Raw genomic sequence first — 16,312 nt, forward strand, 5'->3', positions numbered from 1 at the left:
CACAGGGCGCCTCGGTGGCTCAGAGGGTTAAGCCTCTGCCTTCGGCTCAGGTCATGATCTCAGGGTCCTGGGATCGAGTCCCACATCGGGCTCTCTGCTCAGCAGGGAGCCTGCTTCCTCCTCTCTCTCTCTCTCTGCTGCCTCTCTACCTGCTTGTGATCTCTGTCTGTCAAATAAATAAATAAAATCTGTAAAAAAAAAAATTATTTCACAAAGGATAATTCCCCTACCACCATCACCACTAGAACTACTTCCTTCTTTGTACTTTGTTTATGATGCTTACCACACACAGACCAGTCCTGTCAAACAAGAGTTTCCTATGATATCTGCCTCAAAAAAGACTGTTTATGCCTCTATTGTCATATAATGCAGCCAGTTCACTTTCCAAGCACACATGTCACTGTTTTCTCTTTTTTCTTTTTTTTTTCTTTAAAGAGAGAGAAAGACAAAAGGGACAGGAAGGGCAGAGGGAGAGGAAGAGAGAGAATCCAAGCAGGCTCAATGCCCAGTGTGGAACCCAACATGAGGTTAGATCTCATAACCCCAAAATCATGGCCTAAGCTGAAATCAGGAATCAGATGCTTAATGAACTGAGAGCTACCAGGTGCCCATCTCACTATTTTCTAATGCCATTTGTGGCAGAATACAACAAGAAGGTACTGAGTGAAGACTCCTAACAGTTGAAAGGCATCTTTCCCTTGAATTGAGAAAGATCTGGAGAAGGTAGGCAGCAGAGGTATACTAGTCTGGATTCTGGGCACCAACCTTTCTATATCCCTATACTACTTCCACCTTCATCCCCCAAGAGCCTGTGATCTACATGTCATTTTTTCTTATCCAAAACACAATGCTAACCCACTCCCCCTTCTCTCATATTCCTCTGAACTACCATTCTGAAATACCATTTACCTTGCCAAGTCTTAATGAAATAAAATAGCTCAAGTAGTACAATTTAAGAGGAAGACCCTTGTGTCCACTGGCAGATATTTTATTACGTAGGGGTTTATTTAGTTTCGTTAACAGATATTCCTGATAAGGCTGTGGGTGTGTATGGAAGGAAGTAGAGAAATAAGAGCAAGCTGTCATTCGCATGTCAGTACAGGTTTAAATTATTAGTTTTTTCAGGGGAACATATTGTGGGATTAGGAATTCTAACTTAAAGGAAGCACAGAGAATATAATGCAATCATGTTTTAAAATATTAATTTAAGAAATGGTTTAAAAGTAATTCAAAACCATTTATTATGTTTAGCTATATGTGGATACGTAAACAAAAAAGTTTTATTTTAATATACAAAAAGGATTAATTTGTAGTTCTGAATGTGCCGGCAAGTTTTAACAGAAAAAAATCATTTCTCTGATTTTAAATACTGTAGAATCTCATTCTTTTGTTTCTTTCTTTTTTTTTTTTTTTTTGTTTTTTGTTTTGGTTCTGATTACTCTTCAAAAAAATATTATCCCATAAGACAAATTCTCCAACAATTTTTGAAAGGAACTCCACATATTTTTTTTTTCCTCAATCTCCTACACCTAATAACAACAGCTACCATTTGAGAGACTGTTAGAGGTCAGGTACTGCATCAAGCACTTTAAAGATATCATCTCTAAACATGCAATATATACATTATCACTCCCAATTTACAGGTGAAAAGCTCAAAGAGGAGAGATGAATTGACAAAGGCACACAGTTTCCCAACAGCATTCAGAATCAAAATTCAGGCTTTCCCTGAGTCCCCGGCTCTCCCATTACTCTACTATTCCACGCTGTCCCATTCACATATGGGGACCTTATACACGTACTCAAATGTGAACTCCAGAGAAAAATCAACAAGGACAAAATACATTCTTTTCTCTTACCTTTTTTCTTCTTTTTTTAAGATTTTAGTTAATCTCTACACCCATTGGGGGCTCGAACCCACAACCCCCAGATCAAGAAATACACGCTTTAACGACTAAACCAGCTGGGAGTCCCTTTCTTCTTTAAATGGAGAGTTTTTGATGTCAGACCCAATTAATGATACCCATGATTCTTAAACAATGCCAAAGAGGGGTGCATGGGTGGCTCAGCAGGTTAACTGTCCAACTCCTGATTTCAGCTCAGGTCATGATATCAGGGGCATGAGACTGACCCCCTTTGAAGCCCTGTCTTGGGTTCCAAGGGAGTCTGCTTCTCTCCTCTCTTTCCTTCTCTTCCTTCCCCAGCTTGCACACTCTCTCCCTAAAACAAATAAATCTTTAAAGAAAACTACTGCCAAATAAAAAATAAAACTGCTTAACCTTGAAAATGTAACAATAAACATAGCCTGTTCACCAGGCTAAGATAAAATTCAAGGTTCTGGGCGCCTCGGTGGCTCAGTGAGTTAAAGCCTCTGCCTTCGGCTCAGGTCATGATTCCAGGTTCCTGGGATCGAGCCCCACATCGGGCTCTCTGCTCCTTGGGGAGTCTGCTTTCTCCTCTCTCTCTCTGCCTACTTGTGATCTTTGTCTGTCAAATAAGTGAATAAAATTTAAAAAAAAAAAAAAAAGAAGAAGGCAAAATGTGCTTTAAAAAAAAAAAATTCAAGGTTCTAAAATCAACTTTTCGGGGCACCTGGGTGGCTCAGTGGGTTAATGCCTTTGCCTTCGGCTCAGGTCATGATCCCGGGGTCCTGGGATGGAGCCCGGCGTCAGGTTCTCTGCTCCACAGGGAGCCTGCTTCCTCCCCTCCTCCCCTCTCTCTCTCTGCCTGCTTCTCTGCCTACTTGTGATCTCTCTCTCTCTCTCTCTGTCAAATAAATAAAATCTTTTAAAAAAATAAAAATAAAATAAACTTTTCAGGGCACTTGGGTGGCTCAGTGGGTTAAGCCTCTGCCTTTGGCTCAGGTCATGATCTCAGGTCCTGGGATCGAGTCCCACATCAGGCTCTCTGCTCAGCAAAGAGCCTTTCCTCTCTTTCTCTCTCTCCCTGCCTCTCTGCCTACTTGTGATCTCTGTCTGTCAAATGAATGAATAAATAAAATATTTAAAAATAAATAAATAAAAGCGACTTTTCAATTAGTACTTACTATACATTTTTTTAATGTTTGTTTCCTTTAAACAGTGACATTAAATGGGACCTCTTGACTCAACTTCCAAATTAGCCATACATACTACTATAAAAGCTATCTGATTCTAGATGAGCTTCAAAATAACTCTTTCAAAACTGTTAACAAGAGATTTTTGGTTCAGACTTCATAGTAAATTATGACCATTTCCCACATTTACACAACCGAAATAACACTTTAAAAGGACATTTAAGACTCTTTCACCAAAGTACAAATGTAAGACAATAATGAATTCAGGACGTTTGAGTTCCTCCATTCACATGAACCTTCACATCAAAAGGCTACATTTCTTCTGAACCAGTATAGTATACCTAGTAATAAAACCACTAATTTACTTTTTGGAAGGATAACTTCCTTTACTGCACTGAGAACTATTTCTTGACCTGATACTTACAATTATCTTCCACATCTTTTTTGCTGTCTTCTTCTGCAGGGAACACTTGGTTTATGAGAGCCAAAAATGTCTAGCAAACAAAACAAGAGCTCATTAAACTAGCAGCTTATAAATAATAAGCAAAATAAAGGTGATTAATTGGTTGCATACCTGTAATAACAGCCAACAGTATGCTTTTCATTAAAATGTAATACAAGATCCTTCTATTTAATAAGTCACTAACCCAAAAAGAGGATAATAACCTTACTCAAATATTATCCATTTACCATGAACATGAAATCAATAATGGAAATCAGGGGCACCTGGGTGGCTCAGTGGGTTAAGCCTCTGCCTTCGGCTGAGGTCGTGATCTCAGGGTCCTGAAATCGAGCCCCACATCAGGCTTTCTGCTCGGCAGGGAGCCTGCTTCCCCCTTTCTCTCTGCCTGCCTCTCTGCCTACTTGTGATCTCTTTCTCTCTCTGTGTCAAATAAATAAATAAAATCTTAGAAAAAAAATAATGGAAATCAATAAAAAAGATCCTATGCTCTAACGCCTACAATGGGGCAAAACAAGAAGCATATTAATATTAAATTTACATGGTATATATTTTAACAATTTTTTTCTTAAATTTAATGTTTGTATATAAAGCAATTTTATTGTTTAAATATATATATTAAATATGTGACCACTACAGAGTATTATTTAACTAATGGTAATGTTTGAGTAAGGCATATTAGACCCAAATTCCTATATAGAAATGTATCAGAAATCTAAACAGTATCCAAAACTATTTGGTCCATAAAATAAGTTTGTATTTATTATACCACTTAAATGCTATGGCTCTAGCATTAAGATAGTATCTTGGAAGAGTGAATTAAGGTAATATCAGCAGCCTAGATTTACTCTGTAAACTATAGCAGTAGTCTTATACTCATGCATGTATGTACATGTGTAGAACTCTAAATATTATTTTAAAATAATTGACCATTTTTCCTTAGAGTTTTATTTGATATGGATGGAAAGTTCAACCACAAGAGTGACTATAATTGTTTGAGAAGTATAAATTTAAAGATAACTGTTAGAATGACATGAATAAAATTTAATACTCTTTAGATGTAATTTGAGATCACTTATTCTAAGTCACACCCAAATTAGAAAACTGTTAGGCCTAAAAACTCTGAAAGTTACTTATTTGGAACCCAGCACACATGCTCTTAATGTTATAAATGTGCAAAGGTTTACAAGATCAATCACAAAATCAGAATTGATCCATAATGTACATTAAGTATACTAATGGCAATATAAAGCAATCTATAACTTTTAACAATGATTCTATAGGAAAATGTATTCAAAAATAACTGGTCATGTCACAGACATTAGCCTTCTTTCATAGCTGTGGCAAAGGGGGTAAGGACTCGCCAGACCCCAGATTTTGGTTCTTTCTTGTTTGGAGACATATCAAATATAAGAGGCTCCTGAAAGTGGGGCAGCAGTCGAAGAAAACAAATTCCTAAAATGGGAAGGTTAAGAGCAGGAGTAAGAGGCCAGTAATGAATCTTAGAAGATAGTTTCTCTCTCCCCTTCACCCCCCAATCATCACCACCCCTTATCTGCCTACTCACCCTTTACTGCCTACTCAGTGAGAAAGAAAATTTGTTTCATTAAAGCAACTGTTTTCTTTTTAGAGGGAGGATGCATTTTCTCTTATCAAGGGACGATCACATAACAAAGCACACATTGATCACCAGCAGTAAACATCTACCACACATCAAACACAGCATATCAAGCTACAGTGACAAAATGGACAAATGGAGGAGGAGAGAAATATAAACAAATATCTCTGATAAAATATTACAGGCAGCTAAGAATTTTTAGCACTGCTCCAAAGAACAAATAATCAACAGTAAATTCTACTGGATGGGAGGAGGAAGGAGAGACTGGGTATCTATGGAAAAATTTCAGAAAGGTGACCTCAGTCTTAAGAGATAAATAAAATTTGCCAAGCAAAAAGCTAAAGAGAGTGACAAAAAGAGCACTGTGAGCAAGGACACAAAGTACCCAAAACCACCTGATATATGGTGAGGGCATGATAAATACTGAAGAGGAAAGATGGAAGAAAAGGAAAAACAGACACACAAGTATAAGCATATGGCAAGAGCATGAGAAGGAGACTGTTGACTGATAAAAGATAAGACTAGCAAAGTGGAGAGAAAAAGACAATGTGGACCCATAATATGCCATATACTTAGGGCTTTAGCCTAAAGTCCAGTTTGCTGCAAATAAGGAATATGAAATCGATTTAGAGGCTCAAGACAGCATTTTTAACAGCAAAAAAGATATTAAAAAACACCAAAATGTATAACATGTGATAAGGATGTTTAATTTATGAGTATGCATACACACACAATACACATACTTGTTGACAAATATAATCTATTTCTTATAAATATATACACATGCATAATACACACATCAAATACAATGTAAAATCCATTTCTTACTATTGGCCACAATCAAAAAATTTTAAAGCCATTACTATCATCAGACATGTTCCCCACCAGAGCTACTAATTCCCTCTTTCATGCTTCTACTATATCAGCAAACAGATCCACTTGACTTGTCCATCGATTTATGCACTTAATTTCTTCATTTTAAAAGATGATGTTCTCTCTACCACGAATTACCTAAGCAAAAGACTGCTATTCTTATGGACTTCTCAACTGTATGGTTATTATGACATGTTTTAATTTATTAAGACCCTGATGAGAGAGTAAGAGAAAAAATTAAAATTAGAACCAATCCCTGAGAACTTGTTAACTTCCAAAAAATGTTTATGGAAAGAAGCTTCTTAGCTTATAGAATTAACTACAGATCCACAAAGTTTTCATAACTCCACAATTTAAATTTGAAATATTTTTATTGCTTCTATGTATGTACAGATTAATACTAATAAGGCAAAGTTGAAAGCACACAAATATTTAAAATAGGAAAAAGCATATACTCATAAATAAAGTTTCCTGTATGCCTGAACTGAATTATTTTGTCACCTGTGGATAAAACAAAATATATACAACAGAATATACCTAGGAAATAATACTTCTCATTTCATTGCAGCCTTCAATTTACTGTCCTTATAAAATATGCTACACAAAAATGAAAAATAACTTTTTGAAGGATACTGAAAAGCTCCCTAAATTTCTATAACCCTAAATATGCTACTTTGACATACTGATAATTTTGAATTAAAAGCTCTTGAGAAGAAGCAAGTGCAAAAAAGCCATTCTCACCCTCCTTTTTATCCTTGAAATCAGCAGATAAAATTCCTATGTGAAAAGTGCCCTGCCTGTACCAGGCAGAAAGAAGATATTCTTATCACCAGAGAAAAGAAATCAAGGCCAAGACAAATCTATACAAACTCTGTCATACTAACTCTTACCTTCCTAATTCCTTCATCACAATGTACTGCTCCAACCCAAACCCCTTTGTCTTATCAATTCTTCACAAATTTATTGTTTGTCAAAAAAATGTAAGAGCTTTCTGCTCGGGTCACCTCTTTGGATCTTCATTCTCTTGTGAAGATATACACATACACATATACACATTAAAATGTAATAAAAATGGTAAGCTTTTATACCATGTCTTATATTAGTTTTATTCTTAGGTCCACCCGGAAACCTGAAAGCATAGAGGAAATTTTCCCTCCCCTACAACTTCAAATATATGAAAATAATTGTGCTTATTTCTTAACTCTGTCATTCTCTGAACATGTACAGCACTGTAAGAACAAATAAGTACTTGTTAATAAGAGGAAAAACTAGAAACACTTTGTGTTTTCTTTCTTCAGAGTATCTTTAATTGGCCTCCTCTAACACAGCACATTATATATTATGCATTTAGGTTCCTGGGTTGTTTACAGTAACAGAATAGTTTTCTCTGTGAAAAGACCTCATGAGAGATCCACCTTGTTTTTCTAAGGTTCCCAGAAGGATGGCAGTCATATGGCATTAGTTAACCATGTATCAGTAGAATATAAATTATTCACGTACAGTCTCAGAGTCTAAAGTAAACAGAAATGACATCAACAAGTTTAATTTAGTCAGAAGATCTGTTTAACAGGAATATTTATTAAACTAAAAATTGTGAAGTTCTCCCAAAAAAACAGACCTTATAGTCCCCATGAACACTCAGAGAGACTCCTGATCACATTTTCCCCAAACTCCCATTTCGTAATACTATCTAGTCTAAGGAAAAAAGAAATAGACGCCATGTATACAAAATTTAATACGCTTTTATATTTTAAAAACTATCACTATAAAAAAAACCCTATCATTATAGTGAAAATATTAATAATAATAGATGGGTTTGCAACACTTAAGTATCTTAAAAAAAATTAACTATCTTTATTTAATAGAAATATATTTATTCCAGGGGTGCCTGGTGGCTCAATGGGTTAAGCTACTGCCTCCGGCTCAGGTCATGATATCAGGGTCCTGGGATCGAGTCCCACATCAGGCTCTCTGCTCAGTAGGGAGCATGCTTTCCCCTCTCTCTCTCTCTGCCTGCTGCTCTGCCTACCTGTGATCTCTCTCTCTGTCAAATAAATAATTAAAAATCTTAAAAAAAAATTTAGAAATATATTTATGCCAACCCCACGCTAATAAATTTAAGTAAATAAAAAGCTTTAAAAAAAATCATCTAGAAGCTAAAGCAAAAAGAAAACTTTGATAAAATCCCATTCACTTCCCATATTTTTGTTTTATAACATTTGACTACATCACAGATACATGAGCTTTAGCAAAAGAGTATAAGGAATAAAAATGTTATTGTTCATATTTTATCATATAGCTTTATCTTAAGAATGAGATAATAAAAGGCTCACTAGATTTCTGTCTGATTTTATGATAGGACATCACTTTTTCCCTGGGATGTATACTTACACAATAAATTAAATAACTCACTAGAAAATTAAGACTCACTTACCAGAAAATTGCTTTCCCTTAACACTGTGCTAGGAATATCTATTTCATTAAGAAGGAAGATATCTCTAGAAAAAAATCATTTTGAAATCTCAGCTGAGAAACTCACCTTGCCTTTTTGGGTCAAGGGTTCAATTGTTAAGCTGTCAGGGCCAATATCTACAATATTGCCCATCTGAAATCCATCTGTAGGGTGTGGAGCCCAAACGGGCTTTCCATCCTCCATTTTTGAAGGGAGTATCCACTATCTCCTGTTTGAAAGGAACAAATAAAACAACATGAATAACTCTGGAAATAAAAAATAAATAACATATCTTTCTAGAAAGCTAACATGTAAGTAAGTTGCAATTTACAGAAACACATGTCGGCCCGCCACAAGTAATCTCCACCTCTCTCCATTTTGCTAACCCTGACCCCTTTTATCCACCTTTAGATAAGGACCAAGCAGAGACTATACCCTCAAGTAATACCTGCTCTGCTACTGCCTTCCTTCAACTGTGACTGTAGTGGAGTGTAGTACTCCAAAAACCGGGAAAAATGGTCACAGTTTTTACTTAATGCCCCAGTGTAGCTGATAACAACAGTTCCTTTTATTACCTCAAGTATTCTAAATCACACAATAAATTCAACAGCTGTCCTAGGAATAGCTGTTATTGTGTGGAGTTAACTAAGAGTTTAACAGAAGTCATCTTAAACCTGAGGGTTAAAAATGAGACATGTGAAAGACTACCTCCCCTGAGAAACTATCCTGATTATCTGAGACAACAGGAATGCCTCACCAGTGTGGTTCCCTGTATGTATCCTCACATTTTTTTTTTAACTGAAGTAAAACTTATACACAATGAAATGTACAAATCCTATGTATACAAGTTGGTGAGTTTCGACAAATGCATACACCCATTTAACAAACACGGCAATCAATATATAGAACATTTCCATCATCCCCTGGCAGTTCCCTTATGGTCAATCAATAACCTCCATAGGGATCCAATGTTCTGGTTTGTCTCATTATAAATTAGTTTTTGCCCTTTCTTGAACTTCATATAAATGAAATTTTATAGATTTTATATGTGGCTTTTTTCACTCAATAAAATGTTTTTGATATTCAACCATGTTGTTGTATATACTAGCCCACTGACCAATTATACCACAATTATTTACCTACTGTCCTACTGATGGACACTGGGATTGCTTCCAGTTTTTGCCTATTGTAAATTCTAATTTTTCAAGTGTTCTTATAAAGCTTCTTTCATGCTTAGCATATCTAACATTTATAATTCAACCTAAAGTGTTCATGAAATGTAAAACTTTTAATTTTAAAAAGCTCGGATTCTATGAGACTAATGTGTAATAGTGAATTGGCTAATAAGTGATCCCAGATGTTTGAGTTTCAGCATCTCAGTGGGAACTTATTTTTCTTTACTTATCTATACTTAAAGAAAAGTTGATGTACATACCATAAACTCTCCTCTTTTGCTGAATTTGCAAATCTGGGATTTCCCATGTGAATGTTGTCAGGTCTATTCTCTCATGAAAGTCAAGGACGTGTAGTATGTAGTTCAGTCAAAAAGCTGTGAACTACTGACATGTTTTCAGTATACTTGTTGGTTAATGTCTTTTATGACATGACTACACAGTGGGATTTGCTTTTCCCAAACAGCAAATGCTATTAGGTTTATATGTAATTCCAAGATAAGAAGTTTAATGATGATTCTCCATAGAAGTGAATCAGTAACACTGCTTCAGACTTACTACACCTATGTCTACACACTTTACCTAAATAATTCTATGTAGTCCCATGGCTTTAAGTACTATCTTTAGGTGAGTGACACCCAAATTTATTGCTCTAGCCCATTAACAGCACTCAGTTGAGTTCTCAGGTGTTTATGTGCCTACTGGACATCTTCCCACGGGTACCTCTAAAAGATGTAACATTGCTATGATTATATTATTACTCTCTTCCACCACACCAGCCTGTTATTCCTTGTATCAGTAAGGGCACCAACAGCACTCAATTCAGATCAAACATGGAGTCATCCTCAGTTCTTCCAGCTCCCTGCAAATTCACATCACTCCCCTAAACCTGTCAATTCTATCTCCAATAGGCATCTCATTTTCACCCACTTTTCTATATTGCCTCTGTTATCTAGTTAAAACCAACACAGTCTTTTACCAGGACTTCTGTAATTAACTTAAGCTGCCTATTGTTGCTACTCTTGTCAATCTGCGTGGATCACCAGAAATCCTACTGAAAGGTAAATCTGATCATGTCCATCCCTATTCCATCAAGGCATGACCTAGTCCCCTCTGTGTTCCCAAGGCCCAACACAGAGCAGGCAAGTTAACAGTCACTGAGTGAATGAATGAATTGTGCACATAGTTCTGAAGAGCAAAAGGAGATGGTGAACTAAAAAGAGGTGAAAGGTCTTAAAAACCTAAGCTTGAAACTAAGCTCCAACGCTGACTAGCTCTTAAGCAAGTTACTTAATCTCTCTGATAATTATCTTTCCTTACCCATAAGTGATATCACTTACCTTACAGAATTGCTATGAGGATTAAGTGACATAAAACTGAGATCATCATCCTAATGGTACCCAACAGATATGTGTCATACTGCTCTCACTTATTTTCCCCAATATCTGTTGTTTGTAGCCACCAATAAATTTTACAAAAAGTCTTGCTATTCTTCTAAGTACAGAGGGAAATTACAGAATAGTTATGAAATACCACTTAGCAATAATTAAGTATCTGAAAAAAAAAAAAACACAGGAAAATCCTCAAAGTCCAAAAAAAAAAAAAAAACCAAAAAAAATGGCAAATTCCCTTGAACTATTCAAATTGCTTTCTCATTCTGAATCATTAGCTGCAACTTCCCAGTTATGACAACAGATTTAAAAGCACACATCTAATGTTGCCCCTTCATCAAATTCCTAATTTTACAGCAATCTGATTGCTTAAAAAGAAATCAGCCCACAAGGATGGGACAAAACAAAGAGGAGACAATAGCAACAGTATTTTGGAAGTCAGAAAGCAAATGGTTAATAGGCAACTGACTCAGCAAACCTGAGAGAGCTGAATCTCAAGTCAGGAATAGGGAAAGATGAAGAAACCCCAAATTATACCACTGAATCTCAAAAGACATAATAACTCTACTGCAAAGAAATTTCTAGAACCAAGTCCAAAAAAAGAGAATCTAACATAAGAAAGACTAAGTGAAAGTTGTTTAAGAAAGAGATTTCCTCTAACATGCACATACTCCACATTGCTAGGCAAATACACCCCCACTCCCATCACTACCTACCCTGAGAGAAGCTTCAAGGTTATTCTCTGAAAAAGACATTCTCTGGAATGAGAAATACCAGAACAATTAAGAATAAGAATGTGTGTGTGTGTGTGTGTGTGTGTGTGTGTGTGTGTGTGTATATATATATATATATATATATATATATATAGACTGCCACATGCTAAAAAAAAACTCTCTCCTTAACCAAACTTTAGTTAGGCAACTCTCACCCTGCTTCTTGACGAGGCCATGACACTAGGCCTTCCATGTTGGTACAATCCTTGTTGGGTCTACGTAGGCCAGTTTTAGTAAGAATCCTGATAGGCCAATTTGGAAAAATTCCCTCTCCCTTGATGCCTGGTTAAGTTTTTCATCCCCTAACTTTGACGTATAATCCTTGAACTACCTTCAAGAATCTCCTATCCTGGGTGCCTGGATGGCTCAGTGGGTTAAGCCGCTGCCTTCGGCTCAGGTCATGATCTCAGGGTCCTGGGATCGAGCCCCGCATTGGGCTCTCTGCTCAGCAGGGAGCCTGCTTCCTCCTCTCTCTCTCTCTGCCAGCCTCTCTGCCTACTTGTGATCTCTGTCTGTCAAATAAATAAAATCTTTAAAAAAAAAAAAATCTCCTATCCTTGCTGTTTTCGCTTAGTTATTTTGTATTCACTGACCCCTCACTCTGCTTATTGGCTATATACCCCAGCTGTCTTTGCTATATTCGTAACTGAGCCCCATCTCTCTCTATTTTAACACCCTTTGTTATAGATTGTTGGGGACTTAATTTTGTTGTTCCTCCCACAGAATTCTTATTTTTTAATACGTGAATACTAACTCCCAATATGACTATATTTAAAGATAGGGCTTGTAGGAGGTAATGAGGTTAATGACATCATAAGTGATGAGATCCTGATACAATAGGCCCAGTGGCTTATGAAAAGAGGAAAGGAGATCCCAGATCCCTCCCCCAACTCCACAATGGCCATGTGATTATACAGCAAGATGGTGGCCATCTGAAAGCCAAAAAGAGAGTCCTTGCTAGAACTCAACCATGCTGGTATCCTGATCTCAGGCCATCGACCCCTAGAACTGTGAGAAAATAAACTTCTGTTGTTTTAAAGCATCCAATCTATATCATTTTATTATGGCAGACCAAATAGACTAATACACTCCTATGGCAATAATTCTGAATGGTCTTCCCTGTTATTTTAACAAGTGTTGAAATAATTTTCCTTTAATGACGTAAGAGCAGAAATGAAATATTCACTAGAAGGTAAAAAAATAATGTTGATACAATTTTACAGAAAGCGAAGAAAAAAAGAGATAGAAGGGGGGCAAAGAAAAAGATATGAAAATTAAACAAAGAGATTAAGCATCAAAATACCAGGAACAGCAGACATCTTGCCCCCCTAAAAAAACAGAAGGGAGAAAGTTAAAATATCCAAAGAAACTGAACTGAAAGGCATGATTTTCTAGAGTTTAGCCAAAATGCCCATTAAGTCCTCAATTCAATAACTGGGAAACACACACACACACAAACACACACACACACAAGCACATAAAGACACCACGTCAAATTCAGATCACCAGAAATAAAGAGAAGATGTTACACATATCTAGAGATATCAGAAGAAAAAAACATGGACCATATCCGAAGGATCATGAATCAAAATGACGTCAGCAATACTGAAGCAGGAAGTCAACAAAGCAATGCCGATAAAATTCCAAAGGAAAATTATTTCCAGATAGAGCCCTGTACTTAGGCAAACAAGCAGCCTAAACTGGCACAGTATGACCCAAGAGACAGCCGTGTTGAGCACTATCATCAAAGGTATCTACTGACCTTGGACCTCATGAAGTTGGCCTAGATTCTCATCTAAACTTGTCTTACTCTAACTCTGTACCGATTATGTATTTGTGTCTGGAGAAACTGTGGATATTTCATATCCTCCCCTATTAAATTAAATATTATTTTCTACCTAGTACATAATTTATATTAGAATAAATCTTTTTAAATAAAGTTTCACTTAATGGTTTTTAGAATCCTATCTATAACAAATTATCCCTTAACAATGAAGTCCAATTTATTCAACCCACAAAAGACAAAATTATTTTAGACATGTTATTATTTGTTCCCAGAAAACCATTCAGAAAAAAACCCAGGCAATCAGCATTCACACTTATTAAAGCATGTTTGCTTATGAAGAATACTTAAAAAGAAACTACAAAGGAAATTTTAAAAAGACATCTCAATTCCCAGTGCAATTATACTGGAAACCTTAAACACATTAAAGCCTGATCACATATATGTATCATTAGAGTTAGGTTAGCAAATTTGAAATTCTTGAAATTCCTTAAGATTTTTAGAGAAAGACCAAATATTTTACAATATGCCGTCATCAACTAAAAATTACCTAGTTTTTAGAACTTAATTGACAATCATATTTTTTTAAGTAAGCATTACAGTAATCTATAGAAGTACAGTTGACCATTGAATAACATTCATTTAAACTGCATGGTTCCACCTGTGGATTTTTTTTTTCAATAAATATATTGGAAATTGTTATGGAGATTTTTAACAATTTGAGAAAACTTACAGATAAACCACATAGTCTAGAAATACTGAAAAATTTTAAGAAAAAGGTATATCATGAATTTATAAAATATAGATACAGGTCAAATAAAATATATGTAGATGTTACTCTAATTTATCACTTGATACCATTAAATATATGTAAATATAAAGTTAAAATTTATAAAAATTTGCACAAACACAGACCATACAAGATACCATTCACAGCTGAGAGATTCTCATAGACAGTACTGAATCATAGCTACATAAAATTAACTATAGTGCATGCTGTACTATGATAATAACTTCATAACCACCTCCTGTTGCTATTGCAGTAAGCTCCAGTGTTGCAAGTATCCACTTAAAATACCATGTGACACTAATCATCTCTCAGTGAGCAATTCATTTCTTCAGTATGAAAATTAGACAAATTGTATTTCAGTACAATACAAATTGTATTACAGTAAAAAGTGATCTCTTGCAGTTTCCCTATCAATAAAGTTGGGGGGGAGTGTAAAGTTATAAGCAGATGTCCAATTCTTGGGGTGGTATCAGTACTCCATCCCCCCATGTTGTCAAGGGTCAACTGTAATCTACAGAAGCACTTATTAATCTACAGAAGGAAATCTGTAGCCTTCCAGAGGCATTATGATAACTTTTCATTTATTCTTTGTTTAAAGGTCAGAAGCGTAGCACCAGAAGTCTCCCTGGGGATCAGACATATTAAAGATTACAGTAACAAACAAAATACATCCATGTTCTTCCTTCTCAACAATTCCAGTGATAATCACAATAAAAACTCTGGGCCACAAGCAGAAAGGGTAGGCCCATACCACAAAACATGAGCCATTACCTACTCCTTTACCTTCAAAGATTACACCTCAAATATCATAGCTATGATTCATAACAATGCCTTATATTTTATTGTCTAGGGTATTAGGAATTGAGTACTAACTAAAGGTAATTTAGAGCTCGGCTAAAAGAGCCAGAATAAGATATCATAAAGGAAGAAAGGAGCATTAAGCAAAGTGTGCAGAACCTTTATAAGTCTGCCTTCTACATAATTTATTCCATGAATTAATTACTTAGTCTCCTATTATGTATTACATACTGCTAACTGGTAGAGATATAATGGTGAGCAAAAAGAGACACAATCTGGCCTTGTACAGCTTTCTTTTTTCTTTTTTAAGATTTTATTTTTAAGTAATCCCTACACCCAAATGTGATGTTTGAACTCACAACCTGGAGATCAAGAGTCACATGCTCCATTGACTGAGCCAGCCAGGTATGCCGTCCTCATGCAGTTTTCTAATAGGAAAACAACCAGCTGGAATAATGCAGTAAATAAAACAGGCATAAACCCCTGCCCTCCAGGATCTTACATTCTACTTGGGGGTAAGAAAGTGGCATAGATGTATTAAATCTGCTACTCTTTCATCTGGCCAGGCCCTGGCCTCTCTGGTCAAAAGAATGTTATGCGCACCTTTGGCACACAAGCTTTAAACTGGCAGCTACCCTCCTCTATATCAGTATATCCTGAAGGTTATTAGCTTCTCTGGTGTGCAAATACTGTGAAAAAAACAGGGCACAAGGTAACAGCTGGCTATGGTTGGTGTATTCTGTGTGTACCTAGCGCAATCTTTCACTGAGCACTTCAGTTCCATAAGAACTTCCTTATACAACAAAATTCTCCAAAATACTTCAGCAGGGTTCCATCTAGTCACTAAATTACCTTTGAAAAGACCTTCCTAGAAAACATTTCCAAGTTAATCTTGTTCTGCTAATTGTACGAAGTATAGGAATTATATGATTGCTGTAATACTGGATAACACATTCATTAAACATCAGTACTGAAATTTGTTATTACCTTGGTTTTATCAGCAATGACCATTCATTAACAAGGGGGATAAAATACCTACCACAAAGTCCAAACTCATGACAAAGAAATAAAATAAGAGGGGTGTAGCGGGGAGCCTGCTTCTCCCTCAGCTGCTCCCCCCTGGTTCTGCTCTTTCTCTGTCAAATAAACT

At 36.1% G+C, this 16,312-nt stretch overlaps 1 protein-coding gene across 1 annotated transcript in view; it reads right to left on the minus strand.

Moving 5' to 3' along the window:
* MYO6 (myosin VI) overlaps positions 1 to 16,312 on the minus strand; it is a 150,351-nt gene that overhangs the window by 86,167 nt on the left and 47,872 nt on the right. Inside the window, exons 2-3 of the mRNA XM_082730308.1 lie at positions 8,543 to 8,684; positions 3,473 to 3,546 (exon numbers count right to left, since the gene is read on the minus strand). Coding sequence (XP_082586434.1) covers positions 3,473 to 3,546; positions 8,543 to 8,659 — 191 coding nt within the window. The 5' untranslated portion in view covers positions 8,660 to 8,684. The remainder of the gene's footprint in view (positions 1 to 3,472; positions 3,547 to 8,542; positions 8,685 to 16,312) is intronic.

Source organism: Mustela nivalis (genome assembly GCF_964662115.1).
Source record: "Mustela nivalis genome assembly, chromosome: 5".
In the NCBI taxonomy this organism is placed as follows: Eukaryota; Metazoa; Chordata; class Mammalia; order Carnivora; family Mustelidae; genus Mustela; species Mustela nivalis.